This window comes from Microtus pennsylvanicus, chromosome 12 (genome assembly GCF_037038515.1).
Source record: "Microtus pennsylvanicus isolate mMicPen1 chromosome 12, mMicPen1.hap1, whole genome shotgun sequence".
Classification (NCBI taxonomy): Eukaryota; Metazoa; Chordata; class Mammalia; order Rodentia; family Cricetidae; genus Microtus; species Microtus pennsylvanicus.
Window position 1 is genome coordinate 944793 of NC_134590.1, and position 20438 is coordinate 965230.

Consider the following 20438-nt stretch of genomic DNA (forward strand, 5'->3'; position numbering starts at 1 on the left):
ACAGCAACTTGGGAAAACCAAAAATTTTATAATACAATTTTAATAGTATGTCTGAGAGTTGCATACATGTATTTATATAAATTTCTTTGGGATTTTGAAGATATTTTCAAGAAATGCAGACATGCTGGCTGTAAAGGAGGGTGGTCTATGGAAGAACAGAAGATCTGGTCACTGACTCATCACGCAGACCAACACTCTTACTCCTCAGGAACTGACTAATGGCAATAACCAATCTTAAAAGACCCTCCTTTTTTGCACATTCCCACCAGCTAACAAGATTTTACCTTATCTTCACCATTCTGCATCACAGCATAAGTTATTACTGAAAATACTTCTTCAAGAAAACAGAGTAACGGATATTGAGATGCCTCCCAAACACCCCGTCTCAGAAGTATTACTCTTTCCTTCCCAGCCTCCTAGAATCCCTGCCTTACTATGACCAAGAGAGACTAGGACATTAAAACATTTAAAATTGTACGTGCTTTTTCCATACACCAATATCAAATTCTTTATACTCACTATCTCCCTCAGAGGGATATGTAAAATAAATCCACTTACATGGTCTTGTAATCATTTAATGCCTCCAGAACATGCTCATATCTTTCAGATTTGGGTGTGTCTGCCAGCTGCAAAGTATCAAGAAACAATTTAGCATACCATAATTTCTTTCATTATTAATATACAAAGCTATAGGATGCAAAGAAAAGTGTACTAACTTGTGTTCAAAAGACCTAAAGTCTATTCTGGGTCTTCACTGACACTATGTGACCTACCTAGTACCATTTAACCTCTCAAGATTTATTTTCTAAGTTACAAGAGAAATGTCTAAATTTTATACTAATTTTGTTAGTTTGTTACATGAAATAAAATGTATTTGTGAAGCAACTGCACATTATAAACATTAAAGAACTGATATATTAGTTCTGTATATATATGACCTAAGGAAATAACACCTCTAATGTTACACATAATCTCTAAATAAATCTCTAAAAGAAGCACAAAGCTAGTCCAATGAACAATAAAAACATCCCGGCACTTGGGAAGCAAACAGGTGATCTCTGAGTTCAAGGCCAGCCGGGTCTACAGAGCTGAGGACAGCCAGAGCTGTTACACAGAGAAAACTTAGGTGAGGGAAGGGAAGACATGACCCTTTTTTAAATGGCCACTAGGACTGCACTGCAATGCTCCTGAGGTGCGGTTCTCAAGCCTCTACACTGATACTTTTGGCAAGAGGACTCACTGAACCAGCACTGTGGAGCTCACACATGCCAACCGGTCAGCATTAGATCCTAGGTGATGCTCTCAAGGCCCATCTGGACCTCCACCAGCACCATCCTCCCAGTCTGTCACAGCTGAAAGACTTCACAATGAATGTGGTTCAAGTCCGCAAAGCTTCCTCATCGGAGAAGATTCCCCAGTGGAACTCTGTACAGCATTTTCTGCCTGTCTGACTGCTCCCCATTTGGTGAGATGTCTGTTTAACTTTTATATTAGTATGGTACTACTAGGAATGCTTAGGTGAATAAGCCAATCATATTCAAAAGATAAATCTTATATGGATATCCTAACCGCCAAGCACCTCAGAGTTCACAGGCCATACAAAAGTTAAATGAACCGCTTAAATTCTCCTAGCTAAAAAGACCACCAGAACCTGAACTCAAGTGGTAAATTACACGTTCCTCCCTGTCTGACTGTCCTCCCAATATGAGACACCCAATAACAAGTTTTGAGGACTGAAAATAGGCTCTCACATATCAAAAACACATGTTCACAGGGTTTGGTGGTGCACACCTTTAATCCCAGCAATCAGGAGGATAGAGAGGTTGGTAGGTGTTTGTGAGTTCAAGGGGGGGAAGAGAGAGAGAGGGAGGGAGGGAGGGAAAGAGAGGAAAAAAGAGAGAAAGGGAGAGAGAGAAGGAAAGAGAGAGACCAAGACCTTGTCTCAAAATAAAATAAAAAAATTTTAAAAAAAAACAGCACATGCTTGACCCTCTAAAGTACACTCTCAGATCCAGAATTTCTATTTAAGGAAGAATGAAATAAACAGACTCTGAAGTTTGCAAGAAAATAAGCCCTAGAAATAATTCAATCTTTCATCAAGACCACAGTCTCTTGTAAAGAGACCCAGTTATTCATCAACATTAATAGTGGAAAAAGCTAAATCACTTACTGAACCCCATTTCATAAGCATTAGCTCTACAAACATCTGAAGCAGCGTTCATATATGTTTGAGATCAAGTTTCTAATGTCTCATGTGATTTCCTCATATAAACCATCTGACTAATTCCATCTACTTTATCCCCTCTAGATTTGGATTTTAATCCAAATCTAAAATCATATCAGATGAGCTTTTATCTGATACACACACACACACACACACACTCACTATTGTGCTTAAATTTAACGGCAAAAAGCAGGGCATAGTAGTATATGCTTTTTTAAAAAAAAAAATTGGAGGGTAGGGAAAGATAGGGTTTTATTTTATAGCCCAATTGGTCCCAAATTTGTAACAATAGGTGTGTACAACCATATTCAGCTGACCTTTGAGACAGACTCACCAAATTGACTTGGCTGGCTTTGAACTTGTGACCCTACTGCAATAGCCTTTGGAGTAGGTGGGATTATAGGACTACAACACCAGGCCAGGCTTTATTTTTATTTTATTTTATTGGAGATAAAAATTCACTATGCAGACCTGGCTGGCCTAGAACTCTCTATGTAAAGCAGGCTGAAATTCAACTCCCAGTATGATGGAGGAAGGTCATTGATTAATTAATAAAGAAACTGCTTGGCCCTGATAGGTTAAAACATAGGCGGGTGGAGTAAACAGAAAAGAATGCTGGGAGGAAGAGGAAGTGAGGTAAAACACCTCAGACAGATGCCATGCCACTGCTCTCCAAGGCAGACGTGAAGAAGCAAGCCGCCAGGTCAGACATGCTGAATCTTTCCCGATAAGACTGGTACTACACAGATTACTAAATATGGCTTAGGCAAGATGTGAGAATTAGCCATTAAGAGGCTAGAACTAATGGGCCAAGCAGTGTTTAAAAGAATACAGTTTCCATGTAATTATTTTGGGGCATAAGCTAGCCAGGCAGCCGGGAGCTGGGTGGCAAGAATGCAGCCCACAGCTCCTTCTACACCAGTATTCTGCCAGCCTTGCCTCCCAAATGCTGTCATCAAAGATGTGTGCCAATTTCTGTTTTCAGCTCAAACCTGCAGATATTTTCTCTTGATTCTGACATCCTTTCCAAAAACAAAGACAGAACTTTGGCCCTCTTTTACAAGTTCCATCAAAATTTCCAAAATAGTTCTCTTACTGTTTTTCAAGTCAGTGACAAATCCACTTAACTTTCACTTTAATTAGTTTGAATTTCAATATCTTATTTGAAATCAATTTATAATTTGTCCATATCAGGTCTATAACATTTGATAAAGCAGTGTTGCCTATCTGAAAGAACAATATTTGAATATTTATACCCCAAGGGTTTTTATTGCACTATAAAACTTGGAAATTAAAGTATATAAAATATCAACCATTGCCAAGCAGTGGTGGCGCACGCCTTTAATCCCAGCACTTGGGAGGCAGAGGCAGACACATCTCTGAGTTCGAGGCCAGTCTGGTCTACAGAGTAAGTTTCAGGACAGCCAGAACTGTCATATAGAGAGGGGGAAAAAATATCAACTTCCTAGTTTACTGACAACCACCAACAAACCTGACCTCCTATTTCTGAAACCTTTAACTTTCTTAAGTGCAACTATGATGGTATGAATTGGACTGCTTATGTTATGAGCTAGGTGTTCCACCTGACTGAAAGGAGAAACAAGAATTTTACCAACATGCAACTGCATTTCTCTTTCATTTATTTGTTTGTTTACTTTTGTTTCTGTTTGGTTTTTTGTTTTTGTTTTTGTTTTTGAGACAGGACCTGAATGTTCTGGAACTCACTCTGTAGACCAAACTGCCCTGGAACTCAGAGATTTGTTGGCTTGTTTTTGAGATATATATGCCCAAAATGGCCTTGTGAAATTATGATCTTCCTGCATCAGCAACCTGAGTTCTTAGATTGTAGGTATGCAACCACATGCCTAGATCACACTACACTTGACTTTACATTATTTATTTGTTTATTAGTTTGTTTGGGATTTTCCAGGCAAGGTTTCTCTGTGTAGTCTTGGCTGTCCGCGAACTCACTCTGCCCAGCCCCTTGCTCTGTCTTGTTGGGACAGCCCTCACTGTGTAGCAACCCTCCAGCTTCAGTCTCTGCGCTACACCACATCCAGTTCTATGTTCCTTTCTCAAAAGCTCTTTTTAAAACCAGCACAGCAGACATCAGAAGTCACTTTGTAACTGATTATTCTACTACTGACAAGATCCTAACATTCCTAGACATTAGAGATATGTAAGAAAAAACGAACACTGGTTACTTCTCTAAGATTTTCTATAGAAAACTAAAAAAGAAAGCAAAATTATACATAAGGCACCTAATACAAAGAATTTTTCTAACAGTTCTATTTTTAACTACAATGATTCTTACTTCAGAATATGGAAGAAGTAAATAACTTATTTTCACCATGTGTTCAATTTCCCAAGGCAAGGAACATAAGACAATAAGAGGGCTAGTTGTGATATCATTACCAAAGTTATTTCAAAAAACTAAAAAAAAAAAAGAAAATTTTAAACTTTAATTGTCTGACTTGTTTATGTGTCTCCTTTATTTTTAACCAAAAAAAAAAAGACATCAAGCAGTTCTAAGACCACCTACCTCTCCAGGGTGCAATCTATCCCAGTTTTCATTAATGTATGTCATAAGCTCAAGTTCAGAGTCAAAGTATTTCTTCTTGTGAATAACACTTAGGTTGTAAAGGCATAGGTGTGCTATATCTACCCTGAAATCCAAAATTAATTAAAATATATGAAAAGTGTTTTTTATTATCTTAAAAAGTTAGTTTTTAATGAAACCAGTATATAAAACTACTATAATAAAACCAAAGTGATATACTTAGGTGGATAGGCAGTCAATAACCTAAATCACAATACAATAAACTATTACATATGAAGAACTAGAAAACACTAGCTTAACTAATGTGGAATAATTATAAACTAAGATGTACCCAAATTACTTCCTAAATGAATTTAAAAAAAATCTGACACCAGGCAGTGGTAGTGCATGCCTTTAATCCCAGTCTCAGGAACAAAAGGAAGGAAGATCTCTGAGTTCAGGGCTAGTGTGGTCTACAGAGCAAGTTCCAGGATAGCCAGGACTACCCAGAGAAACACAGTCTCGTAAAACCAAAGGAGAAAACGACTGCTGACTAACATCACTGTGTTCTCACTAAGGCACACTGTACATTGCCGGGCCGTGTGCCATCTGCGTGATTAAGCCATCACCCGCTCTTAAATATGTAAAGCACAATAAAAATTTGTACAATCTCAGCATACACATTTTACTAGATCTCTAAAATCCCTCACTTACCATAAAAAATTACTACATCAAAGCAGAAACTGTTATATTATTTTATCTGCTTCTCAGCAATACTCTGAAGGCATGAGAAGCCAAAACCACAAAGACCCTAAACTGAAAGTACCAACACCTTTCCATAATGAACTCTTATTAACGTTAACAATAAAATGGGATAATCCTGGTGAAGATGGCATAAGCCTTGAGGATTACAAAAAGAAATTAAAAGCCAGTATAGAGAACGAAATTTTATTTACTTTTCATATAAAAATTTTTATATGATATGGCACTTCCTAAAAACATAGAAAAGTCCATGCTTACCACTGTAATGGTAGACGTTTGAGGTACTCTGGTCCAGAACTGCAGACAGAGCAAATAAATGTATAAAACCTAAAAATTGAAAAAAAAAAGTTTTATGCTGAGTATTCAAAGCTAAACATAAACTAGTTAACAATTACAGCCAGTATTCAGCAAATGATATAAGGCTTCATAATGTAAGGAACTGGTACACAAATCAAAATGCAGTTTCAGTTATGATACTAACAATTATGGCTAAAACTCCTATCTGGGGGTAAGGGAAAACTTCTTTAACCATTAGAGAATTCTAAGTTGACACAGATTCACCAGTATTCACACTAATAGCCTATGTGTGCCAAGATCTGTGATGGCTACTTCTATAAGCATTATTTCACCAAAGTTCAAATTACCTGTAAAATAAACTCAAAAGCAGACGAGACCAAGGTCAAAAAGACAGTAATTATATACATCTAGATTTAAACCAAGATTTACTTCAAGAGAGATAAGTAAGCCAGCTTTACTGATCTGTCTTAATTTTTCTTCCTACAACTCTGATGTGGGATTCCCCACCGTATGACATGAGTATGTTTTATTACCACTGGTTAATAAGCTGCTTTGGCCTATGGCAAGGCAGAATATAGTTGGACAGGAAAACTAAACTGAATACAGGGAAAAAGAAGGTGGAGTCAGGCAGTCGCCATGTAGCCGCCCAAGAAACAACATGTAAAGTAACAATGTGATAATTTAAGATGCAAGAGCTAGCTAGGAATATGTCTCAGCCGTTGGTCAAACAGTGTTGTAATTAATATAGTTTGTGTGTGATTATTCGGGTCTGGGAGGAAAGGAAACAAAAGAGCAATCTTGATTTACAGATCTCATTGTCCCTTCCTTAATATTCTCACATGGAAAGTACAATTTATCTTCTTTCACAAGTTTTTAAACTTGATATACAAATTGTTTTTAACAGGATCCTATAGCATTTCCCAATTCTAAATCAGAGTATTCCTTTGAGACTCTTGAAGAAAGCTCCCGACAAGAACATTTAGAGACTTGGATGTTCACCTTCCTAGACATGGACGGACGGGGGAGGACCTTGGACTTTCCACAGGGCAGGGAACCCTGACTGCTCTTTGGACTGGAGAGGGAGGGGGAGAGGAGTGGGGGGAAGGGGAGAAGGGTGGGAGGAGGGGGAGGGAAATGGGAGGCTGGGAGGAGGTGGAAACTTTTTTTTTTTCCTTTTCTCAATAAAAAAAAGAAAAGAACATTTAGAGACCTATGAAGTGACAGGAACAAATGTGCTCTCTGAGACAATAGTTCAAAGCTTCCTGGAGCAATAGTCAAAAGCATTGAAAGTATATACAAAGCATGTTTACTATTTAGTATTTTCCCTCTGAGTTGATTCCGTTACACATCACTGTCATAATTATTTTTAGAAACCTGAAGCTGCAAAATCACCACAATTACAAAGCATCCACAACAAACCAATCATTGAAATGCAAATGTTCTTCTCACCTATCTCCAAATAGCATTGGCTTTTGAAGGCATTGCACACAAGCCTCATGAAACCACTGCTTACATTTGCAACACTGCAGCATCTTTAAATACCAGCTACCAAAAAGAAAAAAAAGAGTTTAAATTAATACTTTTTAAAACAATATCCTACTATATAGTTCAAGATTGGCCTCCAACTCACAATCCTCCAGACCTCACACCAGTGCTGAGATTACAATTGTGCACCACCATTGCTAGCTAAATGACTACTTATTAATGAAGCGAGGGTTCTTTTTGAAAAAAAAAAAACCTACATTATATAATAACCAATATAGTTCTGACAAAAGTATTATACTTCTGCTATACTTCATACTAATTTTTTCTCCAAAAAATATTTGTACTATTAATTATTTCATCCTTCAAAAATGTTTGTACTATTAATTATTTCATCCTTCCTCTTCCTCTTTTTTTTTTTCCTTTTTTTCTGTTTTGGTTTTTCTCTTGTAGCTTTGGAGGCTGGTCCTGGAACTCACTCTGCAGACAAGGAAGGCTAGCCTCAAACTCAGAGATTAAAGGCCTGCGCCACCACTGCCTGGCTCCACCCCTCCCTCTTCTATTTGGGAATTTATGTGCTCTTTAAGCAAAACTAATATTTCAAGTTAATAATGTCTTTGATTTCTCTCAGATCACAAGATTCAGAGGGTTTTGCTTTTTGTAGTGAGATCTAAACAGATCGTTACACAATCTACCAATGAGCTACACACCCAGATAGCTCTTTTTGATTGTTTTCCTTTAAGTTTTGTTTTTTAGCGACAGAGTCTCACTAGCCTCAAAATTAAAGATGACGTCAAAACTGGGTCACTCATATCTCCTTAGTACTGAGATGAACTATACTACCCCTTCATCCAATTCATGAGGTGCTAGGGGTCAAATCTAGGACTTCAAGCCTGCTAGACAGGCTACTACAGCTGAGTTACATCCTCAGGTCTCTTTCATTTTTTGAGTATCATTCTGAGGTTGACCTTGACTTCTGCTCACAACCACACCCAGCTGTTTAAAAGCTTTCCTAAGGGTGGGCTCCTATTGCTGCACAGATGAGCTCCAAACTTCTAGACCATCAGAAAACAGATATTTACAATTCATAACAGTACCAAAATTAGGTTGTAAAGTGGCACAAAAGTACACTTATGGCTGGGGGTTACCATAACATGAGAAAACGTGTTAAAGGGTCACAGCATTAGGACGGTACTAAAGCAATCCCCTTCTTCAGCCTCCTGAGTAACCACAACTACAGACGTGTGCCCCCAGGCCTGCTATGAGTTTATGTGGAGACTGCTTTTCTGTGTATGCATCAAGTGCATGGAGAGCTTCCCAAAGGCCAGAAAAGGGAGCCACTCTCCCCAGAACTGGAGTCATAAGTAGTTGTGAGCTGCCAGTGGGTGCTAGGAATTAACCCAGGTCCTCTGTAGCTGCAAGACTAGAAAATCCTCTTAAGTCACCCAGCCATTTCTGCAGTCCTTATTTTTTTATTTTTCGATAGAGGATTTCTCTGTGTAGTCCTGGCTGTTCTAGAACTCACTCTAGACCAGGCTGGCCTTGAACTCACAGAGATCTGCCTGCCACATCTCCCAAGTGCTGGGATTAAAGTCTCTATTTTTTATTTAGGTGCCTATTAAGGGTATATGCATGTTCAGTACAGTTGCCCACAAAGCCCAGAAAAGGGTGACTGATGCCCTGAAACTAGAGTTAAAGGTGGTTGGTTGTGAGTCACCCAGTGTGGTTGCTGAGAACTCAACTCAGGTCCTCTCTGGGCTCTGTAGGTACTGCGCTCATGTGCACATTATCCACACACAAATAAACCTACATATACATAATTTAAAATCTTAATAAAAAATAAACATAAGACATCCAATATATCTCTCTAGTTCCTGAACAGTATACTTTGTTAGTAAAATACTTAGAAAAATTACTTGGCAGTTTCTTCTGAAAATTACATATTGATGTATATACACAGGAACTAATATTTAGGCAACACTAGTAATATATACAGTCTAATCAGTCTCTGAAAAAGCCTCTATCACTTAACTAAAACCTGTTAAGTTTTAATATTTCACTATTTAATAGTTCAAATAATATTAAGTATATACCAATTTTCAAATGCGTAATCACACTAAACATGACATCAAATGAACTGAGACAGCTTCACACTCCAGTGTGGCAAAGTGGCCACCACAGCACACATTTTCCTCTATAATTTATTTTAATGACACATCTGGCATAAGGAAAAAGATGAGGGAGGGTAGAGGAAGAAGAGGATTTCCCAGGAGGTTTTATTTGAACTGATTCTTCATACATCTGTAATTCACCATGACTGCTACACCACACTCAGCAATAATAAGACAACCGGTAACCCTGGTGCTCTTGAAAAGGCCTTAAGAATGTGAGGCCAATTTGGAAGTATATACATACAGTGAGACAGGGTCTCAAACCAACAAAGAGGTCTTCATTAAAAAAAAAAAATTAAAAAGAAAAAGAAGGTAATATACGTTAGTAAAAATGACTTCAAAGGACATTAGATAACTGTTTACTTACTCTCCAGGGCCTCCACAATAGCAGTAACACTGCTGGACATTGGTTTTATGACCTGCATCCCACTCAAGGTCTGCCACACTATAGGGCAATGTCTGCTTCATGACTTGCAATGCTTTGGCATTTGGTCCTTTCTTAAGCGCACCACCCCTCTATATATTAGAGGGAAACATTTGAAAAAGTGAAGGTCAAATTTTTTTAACCAAATTTTCTAATTTATAATTCTGTAATTTAAAATTCCTGGCACTACAGAAATAATATCCATTCTGATATTTCTATAATATCATATTGTCTGATTTGTTATTAATAATACAATTATTTTGTTGTCTTCTTTCAATTTATTGTCTCAATCCCCACACCACTATCAGAAAGTACAAAAATAACCATAAGCCATTTAAGGATCATTAGTAAACAATAATTCTTTTTAACCAGCATTAGCTGCTAATTTCATTCAGAACAAACTTTTCAATGTACACAGTCATTTCAAAAACAATGCCTTACAAATTCCATAGGGCTTTAACCCAAAACACTTTTAAAAGATACCTTTGTTGTTGTTGCAAAAACACACTGCCGACAGAGCCATTTCTCATCTGAGTCAATCACACTCGAATCAATGTGAGGTGTGTGACACAACTGATGATACCCTTGATATCAAAAAAGCACAGCAAATTCTATTTTATTAACAAGCACTGCAAAATATAATTTCAAGATGATATTTCAGTTCTAGTTTTGTCATTCCCTCCATTATAAAAGATAAATAGATCTTACAATAAAGTTTCAAAGTAGCAAGACAAGTACTGACAATCTTTCGTCTTCAATGGACTGACTCACTTGGATTTAGTAACACTTATACAAAACCAAGAAGAATGAATGTTTACCTTGACCACACTTATCACATATAACCATTTCATTGGGAGCTTCTGAATACTCTTCTTGACATATTGTACAGACCATTTCCCCACTCCCAGTGGCTCCTGAAATATGTAAAGCAACATTAAACAGTCATGAAGAATTCCACAGAACTTTTATGACTCAGTGTAGCCATTGGGCTTCCTACCATGGCAATAAACCTCAGAACTATAAAATGCTTTCTTTAAAAGAGTTGTTGTGGTCATGGTGTCTCTTCATAGCAATAGAACCCAAACTAAGACACTGAGGGAGATTTATTAACACTAGAAGTTTTCTGCAGAACACACACCGACTCGGGTTCACGTCTTCACTCATGTTATACATTAGCATAATAAGATCACAGGGAATAGGCATGGAAGTTATGTGCTCCCTTTCTGAACTTAAGACAGTTCTTTGTATTCACTAATTATGAAAGAAGCTGTATAGCAAGAATTTCATGGCTGAAACCTAGAAATAAAATGTTTAATAATGTACCCGGAAGAGAATTCTACAACAAAAATTGGAAGTGCCAGTTAATTCTATGGGTCACCTAAGAAATTACTCTTTCTTCTTTTTTTTTTTTTTGAAACACGGTTTCTCTGTGCAGCCCTGACTATCCTGGAATTTGCTCTGTAGACCAGGCTGGTCTCAAACTCAAGAGATCTGCTTGCCTCTCTCTGCAAAGACATGCACCACCACCACCCACCTTAATATTTTTGATTTAAAAAAAAAAAAAGAAAGAAAAAGGGCAATGAAGGCACACAACTTTAAGTCCAGCACTCAAGGGAGAGGCTGGCAGATCTTGGTTGAGTTTGAGACCAGCCTTGGTCTACAGAACTAGTTCTAGGACAGCTAGGGCTGTTATACAGAGAAACCCTATCTTGTAAAAAACAAAACAAAAACAAACAAACAGCAACAACAAAAACTTTCTCAGCGCCGGGCGATGGTGGCGCACGCCTTTAATCCCAGCACTCGGGAGGCAGAGGTAGGCGGATCTCTGTGAGTTCGAGACCAGCCTGGTCTACAGAGCTAGTTCCAGGACAGGCTCCAAAGCCACAGAGAAACCCTATCTCGAAAACCAAAAAAAAAAAAACAAAAAAAAAAAACAAAAAAACTTTCTCAGCAGGTGGTTGTGGCGAACATCTTTAATCCCAGCACTCAGGGAGGCAGAAACAGGTGGATCTCTGATGTGGGATTCCCCTCTCTGTGCTGTAATTACCATTAATGAATAAAAGAAGTTGCCTTGGCCTGTTGAAAGGGCAAAACTTAGGTAGGTGGAGAGGATGGAACTGAATGCTGGGAGGAAGAAGGCAGAGTCGAAGAAACGCCATGAAGCCACCAGAGTCAGACACACTGAATCTTTGCTGGTAAGCCACTGCCATGTGGCAATATACAGACTAATAGAAACGGGTTAAACTAATATGTAAGAGTTAGCCAATAAGAAGTTCGAGCTAATGGGCCAAGCAGTGTTTTAATACAATTTCTGCGTGATTATTTTGGTTCTGGGCAGCAAGGACAAGCAAGCTCCTCTGGCCTCTGGCAAGGCAGAATATAGCCAGGCTGGAAGAGATATATGGAGAGGGTAGGCAGAGTCAGGGAGACGCCATGTAGCTGCCTAAGGAGACAGATGCCCCAGAACCTTACCAGTAAACCATGAGCCTCCTATAAAATAATAGAAATGGGTTAATTTAAGATGTAAGAGTTAAGTTAGTTAGTAAGAAATCTGAGCTAATCGGCCAACCAGTGTTGTAATTAATATAGTTTTTGTGTTATTATTCAGGTCTAGGTGTCCGGGAAATGAACAAGCAGTCTCTATCTACAGACTTCCATGAGTTCCAGGTCAGGCTGGTCTACGGAGCTAGTTCTAGGACAATCTAGGCTACACAGAGAAACCCTGTCTCAAAAAAACCAAACCAAATCAAACCAAACAAACAAAAAACTTCTCTGGGCAGTAGTGGCATATGCCTTAAATCTCAGCACTTGGAAGGCAGAGGCAGGCAGATCTCAGATTTCAAGGACAGCCTGGTCTATACATCAAGTTCCAAAACCGGACTACACAGAAAATTACCTGGAGGAATAAACAAAACATTTCAAAGCCAGGTATTGTTGCATACACCTTTAATCTCAGCACTCTTCTTGAGACAAGATCCTACTATGAATCTCAAACTGCCCTAGAACTTACTCTGCTGCCCAGGAGTTTGCCCTGAACTCTTGTCGCATTATCTCAGCGTCAGTCTTGATGTAGGAGGGTCATCTGTCTATGAAGCGCTAGCTTTACAGATCTGAGTCCATAGAGAAGTGATGGTCAAGCAGATGGAGGAACTGCCCGTGTACCCTCAGTTAGAAAGCACTACTGCTAGGATTCAAACCCAGATGTGCCAGAAGCCATGGTCTCTCCACCAAACACTATTTCTTCTACCAAATCACTTTCACACAGCCTGTGTTCAAAATTATAACTTCTAATAACTGCATAACATTTCATCTAGTGGAAAAAAACAAATTTGCTGTATTACCTCTTAATGTATATCACATAGGTAACACAGAAGGTACCAACTATTATTTTGCCTGCTTTTGTATTACTGACTGTTTATTTAGGTCTTCTGTCCCTTCCAAATTTCCTGGTACACCTAGTGGGACTTGTTCAATAATTCCTGGGTTTATGGCTATAGTTAGAGAGTAGTCAATCTGAGCTTAGCTTCTCATGCTAAATGTGTTGTTTCACAAGAAAAGGCTGCATAGCCCCAGCCAGGAGTAGGTGCCTAAGATGACTCCCACTATATCTACATGGTGAAGAAGAAAGCAATTCTGCAGAAAAGGAGTTATTAATCCAAAAAACTGTATGCATTCACCTCAAGAAACAAACCTAAGAAAACTGGGAATTATAGATGTGAAATCTAAGAATACCTTTTTTTCCTATAAAATTTACATGATTCCTGATCTAGCTTAATTGCCCATGGTCTTCCTTACTACAAATTATGGCATCTACAAAGTCTTAGCTTTTTCATTTTAGTAATGCCAAAATGCTGGGCAGGAGATGGCTCTGTGGTTAAGAACACTTGCTCCTCAACCACAAGTGTGAGCCCAGATCCCAGCAACCATAGCATTCCTACAAACACTTGTAAACCCAGCTCAGATGGGGATGGTATGTGCAGAGACAGGAGAATCACTGGGACTTGCTGGCTTTTAACGTCAGTGGGGCTCAGGGAGAGACTTTGCCTCAAATGAATAGGTAGAAAGTGAGAGAGGACAATGTCCAACACATTCTTCTGACCTCCACACATACATAAATAAATAATAAATCTTAAAAATAGCTATCATATATTTGCTTAATTTAAGCTAGAAAAGTCTCTTTATAAAAGCATGGTGGCAAACAGTTCTAATCCTAACACTGAGGAGGCAGAGCCAACTCTACTTTTTGTTGAGTTCGAAACCAAGCTACTCAATATAGCAAGTTCCATGCCAGTCGAGGGTATGTAGAGAGACCCTGTCTGGGGGAAAAAATGCAGGGCAGTGATGGAAGACTCTTAATTCCACTCGGAAGGCAGAGACAGGTGAATCTCTGAGTTCCAAACCAGCCTAGTCCAGGGCTACAAAGAGAAATCCTGTCTCAAAAAAATCAAAATAAAATAAATAGCTACATCAGAGCTGGAGATGGCTTAGTGGTTAAAAGCTGGTACTGCTCTTGTAGCTGACCAGAGACCAGTCCCCAGCACCTATGGGCTCCCAACTCCCTGTAGCTCCATCTCCAGCTTATCTGACACATCAGACCTCTTCAGTCACCTACCTACATTCACACACAAATGTACACACTTTTTTTAATTTTCTATTTTTAAATGCAATTTTTAATTAAATATATAAAAATAAAGCTATAGCAAACATTGCCACCTAGTTTCTTTTTTTAAATATCTTTTCATTTATTATTTTATTGGTGTTTTCCTGTATGTATGTCTGTGTAAGTGTTGGGTCCTGGAGTTGTGACCTGCCATGTGGATGCTGGGAAGCCAAACCTAGGTCCTCAGGAAGATCAGTCACTGTTCTTAACCTCTGAGCCATCTCTCACCACTCCACTTAGCTTCTTTTTCAATTTTTTTCAATTATATTTTATTAATAAACTTCTAGAAAGAGATCTGCTGAATAGATTATAGAGTACATTTTTATTCATAAAATGCAACTGTTGAAAAATAGCCAAAACAGAAATCTACATTGTAAACAGCAATGCAGGAATATATTATTTCACAGAACAAAAATTAATACTGGGTATTAAAACCTCCTAAGCCCGGCAGCAGCAGCAAGCATCTTTAATCCCAGAAGTCGGGAGGCAGAGGCAGGCTGATCTCTGAGCTCAAGACCAGCTTGATCTACACAGAGAGTTCCAGGACAGGTTCCAAAGCTATACAGAGAAACCTGTCTCAACGCGATTCAATTAAACTATAGAGAGCTTTGTTTATAAACAAGGAAAATAATTCTATATATTAATAAACTCTTAAACTTCTCCTCAGACACTATGTTCAATTTCTTTAGCCCCAGAAAATACCATGTTGGAGAAAGCTACATTTCAGTGTATATCATGCTCTAGAGGAACAGCAGCACCTGCCTGTTTGGATGTCCTTCCAGAGAACCCAGGCTTTAGAACTGTCCTCAAATGTGATGAAGCAGCTCTGTTTCAATGTGTTTATCTGCAACACAGAGAAAGAATTCAGGTATCTCTTAAAACAATAGGTATGAATTAAACTTTAAATTATTTAAAGGTTTATTGCAAATACAGCAGAGGTCTATTAAAATAACTTGCCTTTTTGATAGTTCCAAGATAAAACAAGCCATCTGACCACCTAGCTAGGACATCCTGACCCTCTTCAAATTTACATGCTGGCTTTTTGGCTTTATGTCCATCCTGTAAAGACAGCTTGTTCAAGGATGCTGGGGTCTTTTGGTTTCGACGTAAAGGAGACCGCTTGTGGACCAGTGAGTTACCTGCTCCTGTAGAGTCTCTAGTCAGGAAATAAAAACCAAATATAAGATTTATAATGGTTTACATGATATATTTCATATGTTAACCAAAACTTTTGGTATAAAGCCTTAATTTGTGAGAAAAACAACAAATAACTCAAATGGCAAATGCTTTCTATATAGATTTTTAAAAAAGAGCAGTAATTCATAATATTTGCTCACTGCCTACCCTACGTGAAGCCAGGATTCAGCAGTCATTTCACCAAAACATTTTAGGGTAACTATCTCAAAAGCAACTGGGTATGGTGGATAAGCCTGAACACCAACAGTGGGTGGCTGAGCACAAGGAGACGTTCCAGGCCAGCTCAGGTTACTTAGGAGTTCCAGGCCAACTTAAGCTACAAATCTAGAACCTTGCCTTTAAATTAAAATTAAAAATTGAAGATTTAGTAAAAGTATACAGACAAAAAGAGAACATAAAAGTTCAGTTTAAAAAAAAAGGAAGAAACCAAAGGTGGGAGAAAGTCTTGGTAGCTAAGAACAAAGGAAACATGTTTTCAAAGTCTAAAAATAACACAAGTTTTGGGAATCATGCCATGCTACAGCGTGGGATCTTGAAGACATGACACTAAGTAAGACAACCCAGAGAAAACAGACAAGTACTGTTTAATTCTGGCGTAAGACAACCCAGAGAAAACAGACAAGTACTGTTTAATTCTGGCTTTATGAGACACATAAAACAAACTCATAGACAAGAAGTACCATGGAGGTAGCTGGGGGGTAGGAGGAAGGATCAAAGAAATGCATTTTAAAGATGTCCAAAAAGAATTAAAAACTGATACCGTCCCCCTAAATTGCTGAAAAATGCTAATCCAACAATTTTTTGTGTGTATCCAACAAACTCAAAACCTACAAGTATAGTAACTCTGAATAGTCACTGAAAAAAGGAAAGGTAATCTTCAAACCAACAGAAGAGAGCTGAATATGTTCATGTACCAGGCCCTTGGTTCTATCCCCAACACTGTAAGACAGAAATAAACAAAAGAAAACCAGGTGCAGGTGTAGGCGTACACACCTATAATCCCAGTACTGGGCAAGTGGCCTAGGAAGGTCAGAAGTTCAAGGTCATCCTCAATTACACAGGAAATTTGAGAAGTTCAAGACCAGCCTGGGATATGTCTAACCCTATATAAATAAGCAACCATTTTAAGTTCAGGAATTTTGCATCCCTTATGTAACTAACCCAAATGAATAGCATAATTAAGTATAAAAAAAAGTCAGTAGAATGCTCCCTAATTCTGGAATGGAAACTATACAAAGCGGCCAACATTCCCAGACACCTTCATATTCTTTGCTATGATTTCAATATACCTTCTGCCTTCTTCGTGATGGCAATGTACACTGCACCCATTCTTAGATCAAAACATCAAACTTTAATCCCAGCACTCGGGAGGCAGAGGCAGGCGGATCTCTTTGAGTTCGAGGCCAGCCTGGTCTACAGAGCAAGTTCCAGGACAGGCACCAAAAGCTACACAGTGAAACCCTGCCTCGAAAAAAGAAAAAAAGAAAAAAAAGAACAACAACAACAAAAAAAACCATCAAATTTTGTAATTTTTCATTTCCTAGTGTTTCTTCCCTTCTCCTGAAATTGCTGATATGCTGTGTTTTGTAACAAGAACTCAACCTAGTAATAGTGTTACACTTACCCTTTGGCCTTATTTTTTCCCCTTCCTGTCCACAGCCAAATCTCTAGAAATGCTAGAAATGCTATTAAGAAGCCCAGCACTTAGGAGGCAAAGCAGGCAGATCATTCTGAGTTCAAGGCTCAGTCTACACAGTGAGTTCCAGGTCAGCCAGTGAGACCCTGTCTCACAAAGTGGGGTTGGGGAGAGAACTACACAAGATGGCTCATCTGAGAAATACGCCCCGCCCTCAACCCCACATGGCAAAGAACTGACCCCATAATCTGACAAGTTGTTCTCACCTCCACATGCACGATGACATGCATGCACATCCATACTCAATAAATACTAAAATGTGGGAACAGGAAGATGGCTCAGTAGGAAAGGATGCCTACTGTCCTCAGGATCCACATGGGAGAAGGAAAGAACTAACTCCTACAAATTTCCTCTGACCTCCACACATGATATACATACACAGCCCACACATATACATATAAACATTCACACACACAATAAATATATAAATAAAATTAAAAAAAAAAAGAAACCAGTAAGAAGTTGCCAAACCATGTTTAACAATACAGATTTGTATGTGGAGTCAGAGCAGTGGTGCACACCTTTAGTTCCAGCCACTCAGGGGGCAGAGGCAGGCAGATCTCTGAGTTCAAAGGCCAGCCTGGTCTACAGAGCAAGTTCCAGGGCAGCCAGGGCTATACAGAGAAACCCTGTCTCAAAAATAAATAAATAAAAATAACAGAAGAAAATAAATGAATAAATGTCTTTTAAATTGTCTTTATTTATGTGTGTGTGTATGTGTGTGTGTGTCTGTATAGGAATATGTGCACACAGGTGCAGATGCTCTTGTAGGTCAGTGATATCAGATTCCCCTGTAACTGGAATTACAGGCAGTTGAGAGCCTCCCAACATGGGTGTTGGCAACCAAACTCTACACAGTACACACTTTTAACCACTGAGCCATCTCTCCAGCTCCTGGAATACCTAATTTGATAGAGAATGTCACTCTATTCCGAGCAAAAGGTAACAAAGGGTTAAAAAAGTCTTCCCCTGATGGTTTACTATCCCTACATTAAATATGGACCTGACTCAGAAACCTGGTAATTAGCTGAATGACGTAAATAATGTATATTGAAAAAAAGAAATAATTTTCCCCATCCTATCTTCTCATTTTAGTCCCCTAGCTAACTAGGTTACATTCTGAATTAATGTTAAAGCCTAGATAGCTTAATCTAAATAATCTCTGGACCAGTGAGATGGCTCAGCAAGTAAGGGTACCTGCTGCCAAGTTTGATCCCCAGATCCTAAGGACTGGCAAAAATTAACCGCAGAGAGTTGTCCTCAGACCTCCACATGAATGCTGTGGTACACAGGCATGTGCACACATACCAACAACATGTATTTGAACATGTATGTAACTGGGCGGAGGTGCTGTAGTCCTTTAATCCCAGCAATTGGGAGGCAGAGCAGGCGGAATTCTGTGAGTTTGAGGTCATCTTGGTACATAGTGAGTTTCAGGACAGCCAGCGCTACACATTATAAAACCCTGAGGGGGGGGGTGCATTTAAAGTACTTTCTGAGGGGCTGGAGAGATGGCTCAGTGGTTAAGAGCACTGCCTGCTCTTCCAAAGGTTCTGAGTTCTATTCCCAGGAACCACATGGTGGCTCACAACCATCTGTAATGAGGTCTGGTGCCCTCTTCTGGCCTGCAGACAAACACACAGACAGAATACTGTATACATACATACATACATACATAAATATTTTTTAAAACGGGGGCTGAAGAGATGGCTCAGCGGTTAAGAGCATTGCCTGCTCTTCCAAAGGTCCTGAGTTCAATTCCCAGCAACCACATGGTGGCTCACAACCATCTGTAATGAAGTCTGGTGCCCTCTTCTGGCCTGTAGGCATACACACAGACAGAACATTGTATACATAATAAATAAATATTTTAAAAAAAATATTTTTTAAAAAATAAAGTACTTTCTGAGGCTACAATATCAAAACACAGATTAAAATCTAGCATATGGCCCTCACACCAAAGGGATAGTTTAAAAGTGGGGGGAAGGAGGGAGGTAGTTAGGGATGAGGAAGTCTGACAGGAGTTAGGGATGAAGAATGATCAAAGTACATTTTATCAGCTGGGCAGTGGTGGTGTACACCTTTAATCCTAACATTCAGGAGGCAGAGGCAGGTGGACCTCTGAGTTTGAGGTCAGCCTCAAACTCAGTACAAAGTGAGTTCCAGGACAGCCAAGGTTATACAGAGAAACCCTGTCTTGAAATAACAAAATACATTGTATCAAGTTCTCAAAGAATTAACAGGAAGAGAAAAATACAACTTAAGGATCTAGCATAGTATAATTTCTCAAAATAAATAAATAAAAAGAACAAAAAAATCTGTCATTTCAATTATTTTTGCTTCTATTTTAAAAATGGGTCTTTACCCTACGTACAGCCTATGCTCTAAGGGTAGAAAGCTGTCCAAGCTGTGTGCCATATCCTCCCGAGTTCTGAGCACATTGCACAGGTAAACAATAAACAGTCAGTAAACCAGGAGTAACTGGCTGTCTAGTTTACGTTAGATTTAGTAGTTGAAATCTAAGGGCTGAATGCTACCACCCAACCCAGAACTCACCCCCCTAGTAGGAACTTTCATCCCTCTATTGTGCTGCTCCACTTTCCTTCCTCCTCTCTGGAAACAGCCATCAGCCATGACACCTCCACCACAATCATGTTTTCCAGTACCCTTGCCACTACTCTATCCATGATGAACCACTCGGCAGCTAAGGGAAAAAAGGAAGGAAAATCTAATCCTACTTCACACTGCCACCTTGCAATAAAGCACTTCTCCTTGATTCACCAACTTATAAGGCAAAAACATCTTACAACAGTAGGGAACACAACTAGGGGACAAAACAACAACAAAGTAAACAAATCAAACCCACCTATGCTATCCTTACCCCAACCCCAGGAACAAGAAGGCTCATCTTTTTGAGGTATTTGGTTTGATCTGGTTTTTAGTTTTAATGTTTTGAAACAGGATTTCACACTATAACTCAAGATGG

At 38.9% G+C, this 20438-nt stretch overlaps 1 protein-coding gene across 3 annotated transcripts in view; it reads right to left on the bottom strand.

The window, feature by feature from the left end:
* The window catches only part of Mtf2 (metal response element binding transcription factor 2), a 39078-nt gene that overhangs the window by 10323 nt on the left and 8317 nt on the right, over window positions 1-20438 (bottom strand). Inside the window, exons 2-11 of one of the 3 annotated variants that reach the window (XM_075942779.1) lie at window positions 15699-15715; window positions 15517-15618; window positions 15322-15403; window positions 10718-10813; window positions 10383-10483; window positions 9843-9991; window positions 7272-7367; window positions 5784-5852; window positions 4767-4890; window positions 559-626 (exon numbers count right to left, since the gene is read on the bottom strand). In XM_075942779.1, coding sequence (XP_075798894.1) covers window positions 559-626; window positions 4767-4890; window positions 5784-5852; window positions 7272-7367; window positions 9843-9991; window positions 10383-10483; window positions 10718-10793 — 683 coding nt within the window. In that variant the 5' untranslated portion in view covers window positions 10794-10813; window positions 15322-15403; window positions 15517-15618; window positions 15699-15715. Of the gene's footprint in view, window positions 1-558; window positions 627-4766; window positions 4891-5783; window positions 5853-7271; window positions 7368-9842; window positions 9992-10382; window positions 10484-10717; window positions 10814-15321; window positions 15404-15516; window positions 15716-20438 lie in introns of all 3 variants that reach the window. The other 2 variants (XM_075942778.1, XM_075942780.1) reach the window with 2 other exon arrangements.